This window comes from Barbus barbus, assembly GCF_936440315.1.
Source record: "Barbus barbus genome assembly, chromosome: 30".
Lineage (NCBI taxonomy): Eukaryota > Metazoa > Chordata > Actinopteri > Cypriniformes > Cyprinidae > Barbus > Barbus barbus.
The window spans coordinates 8035066-8041542 of NC_136758.1; the positions used below are offsets into that span (position 1 = coordinate 8035066).

The following is a 6477-nucleotide window of genomic DNA, read 5'->3' on the forward strand; positions in this document are numbered from 1 at the left end:
TACTTTAACACTTTTTAGTGCTGTCAAAACGATTAATCGCTATAAATAAAAGTTTTTGTTTACATAATATATGTATTTGGACTGTGCATATTTATTATGTATATATAAATACACACACATAGAGTATATATTTAGAAAATATTTACATGTATATACATTATATTATAAATAAATAGATTTAATATATAAACAACCTTTTCTGAAATTTATACATGCATGTGTTTGTATTTATATATACATAATATATATACACAATATACACACATATATTATGTAAACAAAAACTTTTATTTTGGATGCGATTAATCATTTGACAGCACTATTATTTATTTACTTACTTTTGGAAAGTAACCAATTACAAAGAAACTCAAAAATGGCTGGTAGCCACTGACTTCCACAGTGCTTTTTATTTCCATACTATGAAAGTCAATGGCTACCATCAGCTGTTTGGTTACTAACATTCTTCTAAATATCTTCTTCTGGGCTGAACAGATTAAATAAACTAAATAAACACAGGTTTGGAACAACTTGAGGGTGAGTAAATGATGATAGATTTTTAATTTTGGGGTGAAGCATCCCTTTAAAACCTTATTTAAAATCATCACACCCAGGATGAAGAGAGCAGTATTCACTCTAGCTGCTTGACTGGCATGTCTTTTTTTACATCCCTTGTTGTCTTTGATTGACACTTCTGGGCAACTCCATAGGGAACATGAGCCGCCACAGTCCCAAGTTCTGCTGCTCCCTCCACGTGGAACATCTGATCATCGAAGAAGATGTGAGGTCTGATCTTTTCCAGCATTGGGCCTTTAGGGGCTCCTGCTAGGAAGAGGGCCTCATCTGTCTCTAGACCCCAAGAACGTAACGTCTTGAGGGCCCGGGTGCCTGAACTGGCTGCACTGCGAGCTGTAACCAAATAGGTGCGGATGGGACAGTCCAGGCGCTGACCTTTGGCATAGAATTTCTGTTGCAGCTTCCCTAGAGCTTCCAAGAACCCCTTAAGTGGTCCCTATGAAAAATGATAATAATTCACTGTTGTCAGAAGTATAATATCCCTGTTTTCTTGTGGAAAAAGTGTCAGTTTTACAGCAATCATTCACATCATCACTAGAGTTTAAACAGTATATTATTTATTGCATGCTATTAAATTTAAATGGAACATACATGATCAAGCGGTTTATTTTCATGGGCTTTCTCGTGCTCAAAGAACTTGTCCAGTCCATGGGCTTTGTAGATTCTCTCCGACTCATCTGAAAAGAGAACAGCATCTCCATCAAAGGCCACTCGCAGCTGAGTCTCTGGCACCTCTGTGATTTTTCCAGGTGAGAATACTGTTGCTGCTGCAATTCCTAATAAGAAAAAAATTCTAAATTAATCAAATCACAATTTGCATATTTATGATTCTACCATTAAAAATGAATTAATTCCCCAAACCACTCCACTCACCTTCTTCAATGGCTTCTCTAACTTTCAGTGAATCAGCTGACAGATAAAGGTTGGCATGGTAGGCTTTCAGATACCCAATAAGACTGTTGCCTCCAGTCATACAAAAGCGCTCTATAAATAGCTCTTGGAATAAAAAAACAACATAAGATAGTACCTTATAATGTCTTTTAATAACAACAATGAGCTCAATTAGTGAATTAAGCATCTGTAAGGAAGCATAATTGCACTAAAAATATTTTTTTTCCAAACATGTATAACTTGACAGCAGAACATAATGGCAGGATTACTGTAGTTAACTAAAATTAAAATTATAGTAAAATAAAATACAAAAATCTTAATTTCCATTAGTTGCCAATGCATTGGAACTATATACACTATAGACAACATTTTTGGTTGACTATCCCTTTAAGATATTCAGTAACTTATACATATCCGAAAAGGAGTAGGAGGAAGCATAAGCTTATTAAATCCTACCCCTTCTCCACTCCTCATTTATAGTAATAATCAGTAACAATAATTAGCAAATTACCTTCATAATTCTGTCATCTCAATCTTGTCTTAATACATTCTTTACAATTTACTGCATATATTTTTATATAATAAACATAACATGAATAAAAACATTGACTAAATAATCTGTATGAACACCTAGTCAAATCCATTCTTCCTCCATATACATTATGAAAACCATACGTTTATACTGCTTTTTCAACTGGGTCACGTTTGAGCATTGCTTGAGCACTAAACTTAGTCTGTTCCGCAATTTTGCTCCACAGAAATACAAAAACATATTAATGTTGTACAAACATAAAGTTGCTTAAAATTACACCCTCTGCTAAAGTTATATCTCTCTTCTCCATTAAGAAACTATTTTTGAATATTACCAAATTGAATTGTTTCTTTTTTTTTTTTTTGCTTTATACATTATTTGTGCTGTTTGACCTTTTAATGTCTTTGATTAAAACAACAATGAATAAGTTTTATGAATTATCCATATTGCTCTTTTTTTGCAACATAAATAGTGATGATAATCTGCATTTATAAGTATTGCCCCAAACCTCTGAGCAATAATTTAATTATGCTAATATTAATGCGTTATAAAGCATGTAGAGTGATTTGTGGTCCAGAACAAGCTTTGCTTTATTCAGTACTGAGACACTTCCAGAAAGTTTATTATGTAAATGATTTATGTGAGATTTCCAACTTAATTTATCATCTATTATCACCTCAAGAAACGTATTTTCATTTACCCTTTCTATATCCACACCATCTGTCTGTATCTGGACTTGTGTACTCATTTTACAATTCCCAAATAACATACATTTATTTTTATTAATGCTTCATGATAATTTATTTCTATCAAACCACACTTTTAATTTATTTATTTCTGAAGTGATGGTCTCCAATAGCTCCTTCAAATTCCCTCACAACAAAAATTAGTATTATCTGCAAATAAAACTAATTTTACAATTTTTTATACTTCGGTGATATCATTTATATACAGCAGAAATAACTTTGGACCCAGTACTGACCCCTGGGGGATGCCACAAGCAATTCTCAAGCACAAAGTTGAATATTCCCCCAACTTCACAAAGTGTTTTCTGTACCCTAAATAACTTTTCACCCAGTCCATTAGCCCCCCCCCCGTCCAATCCAATACCGTTCCAGTTTAATAATTAATATATTATGATCAACTGTGTCAAAAGCTTTTTTAAGATCTATGAAAACTCCAACTGCAAACTGCTTATAATAATAATTCATTACATTTATATAGCGCTTTTCTGCTTTTCTAAGCACTCAAAGCGCTCTACATTGTGAGGGGTGGTGTCTCCTCGTCCACCACCAGTGTGCAGCATCCACCTGGATGATGCGACGGCAGCCATAGTGCGCCAGAACGCCCACCACACACCAGCTTACTGGTGGAGAGGAGACAGAGTGATGAAGCCAATCAGTGTAAGGGGATGATTAGGAGGCCATGATGGTCAGAGACCAATGGGGAAATTTGGCCAGGATGCCGAGGTCACACCTCTACTCTTTGGGCTCAGGACCTCGGTTTAACGTCTCATCCGAAAGACGGTGCTTTTTGACAGTATAGTGTCCCCGTCACTATACCGGGGCGTTAGGACCCACACAGACCGCAGGGTGAGCACCCCCTGCTGGCCTCACTAACACCTCTTCCAACAGCAACCTAGTTTTCCCAGGAGGTCTCCCATCCAGGTACTGACCAGGCTCAACCCTGCTTAGCTTCAGTGGGCAACCGGTCTTGGGCTGCAGGGTGATATGGCATCTATAGCTATTATGATCTATAGCTTTTGTAATTTCTTCAACCGAATCAGTTAGTGCCAATGATGTTGAACTATTTGATTTGAAGCCATATTGACTGTCAGAGAGTAATTTATATCTGTCTAAAAATGTATTTTATCTATTAATAAATTATTTTTCTAGAATTTTGGAAAATTGTAATAGTAGAGAAACAGGCCTGTAGTTTGAAAAATTATGTCTCCAGTTTTGTACAGTGGAACCACTTTGGCTATTTTAATTTTGTTTGTAAAATTACCAGTTTGAAATGATAGATTACAAATATGTGTTATTGGTTTTGATATCCCCTCAATTACCTTTTTCACAATTTTTATATCAACTTCATTACAATCAGTCAATCTTTTATATTTACACTTATTTACAATATATATATATATATATATTTTTTTTTCTTCCACCGCTGTAAGGAATAATAGTTGGGATTCCTTTCAATTAAATTGTCATTCCAATCTTCCGATGACATCGGTTCTTGAATTTCTTTTGCCAATGTTGGTCCAACACTCACAAAAAAATTATTAAAGCTATTAATCACATCATCCATATTATACTTTAGAGTTTTTTTTAATATAATGATATAAATATTTTTTAAAATGTGTTATACGCATTGTCAACATCATTTTCTTTGAATTCAACTCCCCAATCTTGTACTAATAAGTCATTCTTAAATGCATTCATAGTTTTCTCTGTCCTCACTCGTCTGTAACTTTGTTTTACATCTAGCTGTTTCCACTTATAGTTATTGTCATAAACTCTAAAAACCAGTAGATGATCACTAATGTCTTTTATTAATAGTCCGCACACAGTATTGTTTTCAATATCATTAGTAAATATGTTATCAATCAGAGTGGCACAATGGGGTGTAATTCTACTGGGTAATTTTTGGGCATAAACCCATACAGTACATTGTACTAATGAATTTGCCAGATATTCTGTATCTTCATACAAATTTTTACCAGAAAGAAAGAAATCTGCATTAAAACTTATTAGATGATAAATACTGATTACAAGAAAATTGTATATTACAATTTTCAAAGCAACACAGTGTCCCAGTGCAGTCAAACATCTTTGGACTTACGGTAATGGTTAATTGAATTTATGAGCCGAAGTCCCACATGAGCATGATTGCTGGTCATCAGAACGACATCAAAGAGCTCTTCACTGTCTGGATAAAGCTCCCTGAGTCGAGTGTTCACTGCCTCCACTGCCTACACAGCACAGAAAAATAACATTTTCCTCTATATCCATAGCTCTGTGGCTTGGATAACTGGATGACAGAAATGAATATTTTCTTCCCTTGTAATAATATTTTTAGATTCTTATTAATGATATCATTGCTAGTCAGTGATGTGTGTAAATACAATAGAACAGGTTTGACCTTAACGAAGGGGAATGCAGGTCCTGGTGCGAAAGGCTCGGTCTCATGTTGGATCTGATATTTCAGGTAATCCTCCATTCCCTGCTGCTCATAAATGTCCTGCTCTCGATCCATATTGAAGAGGGCACGGGAGGACACGGCGATGGTGATGGCATTCTGAGGCTTTGGCTGAATAAACATAATAATACATACTGAAGGTATAGGCCATACATTTTTGGTAACTAAAATATATTTCAAATTTTGCAATAAAAAGATAGACAGATAGATAGACAGATACATAGATCTTATTAGATAGATAAATGTTAGATAGATAAATAGATCTTATTAGATAGATAGATATATGTTATTTTATTAAAAAAATTAACAAACAAACTGTGCAATAAGGCCAAGAATGTCAAGAATTTGCATATCAGACAAACACACAGAAAAACAGGCAGATAGACCAATATTAACATAAATAAATAAATAAATAGTCTATGCAATAAGAGCAAAAAAATCACCATTAGCAATATCAAATGTTATGTAAGTAAATAATGCAATAAAGCAAAAAATGTCAACAACCAATTTTAAATGTTTTTTTTAGATAGATAGATAGATAGATATTAAACTTAAATAAATGCGTTTAAAAAAATAACAAAAAATAACTTTTTTTCGTAAATGGCTGCTCAATCTGCGTTGCTACTGAAGGTAACCGAAGCACGTAGCCTATAAAAGCAACTGGTCACGAGCGCGTCTTCATATCGCTTTTTCTAAAAATGTGCAATCGCTCATACCAAATTCTGCGCTGCGGTTTTATCGCGGATCATTGCCCTCTTCTGTAAACGGCCTTGTTATTGTGTTTGCTGATCCACGGTTGAATACAGGTTTCTTCCTCCGCGGCATCACTGCAGCAAACGCTCGCGCCATCGCGTCTGTTCAGAGTCTCGCTGCAGGAGGTGCGGGTATTTTTAGAGCCGTTATCAAATGCAGACCCCTCTGCTGAGCTCAACACAAGCTTTAATGCTTGCAGTCACAACCGGTAGCTACTATATGTCGCTATATTACAAGGAACTTGGCTACATACTCACCGGTGTAGGTTTCTTCCTGGGACTCGACTGGTTCTCCTTCTGGTCCCCAAAAGTGTGCATCTCTTTCATTAGTGGTTTATTCATGATCAACAGCTGAGAGACTGATGCTCAGGAGAGCCCTGCTCTGTATGACCTTCACATACACACACACCGGGCAGACATATCCCCTGGAGCAAAGCAGAACCCAAAGAGCAATCAAATGAGCACACACTGATTAGATGTGCATGGTCGTCATCATCACCTCCTTCCCACACCACATCTCCATCATCT

General features: G+C 35.6%; 1 protein-coding gene across 2 annotated transcripts; it reads right to left on the reverse strand.

Moving 5' to 3' along the window:
• Window positions 1-271: 271 nt before the first annotated feature.
• On the reverse strand, window positions 272-6477 carry LOC306850790 (cytosolic 5'-nucleotidase 1A-like). Of its 2 annotated transcripts, none has more exons than XM_079386653.1 (6): window positions 5914-6059; window positions 5141-5308; window positions 4841-4970; window positions 1447-1569; window positions 1165-1349; window positions 272-1009 (listed from the first exon to the last, which is right to left on the reverse strand). In XM_079386653.1, exons 1-6 carry the CDS (start codon window positions 5944-5946, stop codon window positions 629-631), a joined length of 1020 nt encoding a protein of 339 aa, XP_079242779.1. In that variant the 5' UTR covers window positions 5947-6059; the 3' UTR covers window positions 272-628. The 2 variants fall into 2 exon arrangements, with proteins under 2 accessions (XP_079242779.1, XP_079242778.1); XM_079386652.1 differs by lacking the exon at window positions 5914-6059 and adding an exon at window positions 6208-6477 and having other exon boundaries at window positions 274-1009.

What these genes read in the sequence shown, in the direction of transcription:
- LOC306850790 (XM_079386652.1), bottom strand. Translation starts at nt 6,291, where the DNA reads ATGAATAAACCACTAATGAAAGAGATGCACACTTTTGGGGACCAGAAG. An exon ending in CTGCATTCCCCTTCGTTAAG is followed by an intron (nt 4,971 to 5,140) that starts GTCAAACCTGTT and finishes TGTGCTGTGTAG; the next exon opens with GCAGTGGAGGCAGTGAACAC. An exon ending in AAATTCAATTAACCATTACC is followed by an intron (nt 1,570 to 4,840) that starts GTAAGTCCAAAG and finishes TTTTATTCCAAG; the next exon opens with AGCTATTTATAGAGCGCTTT.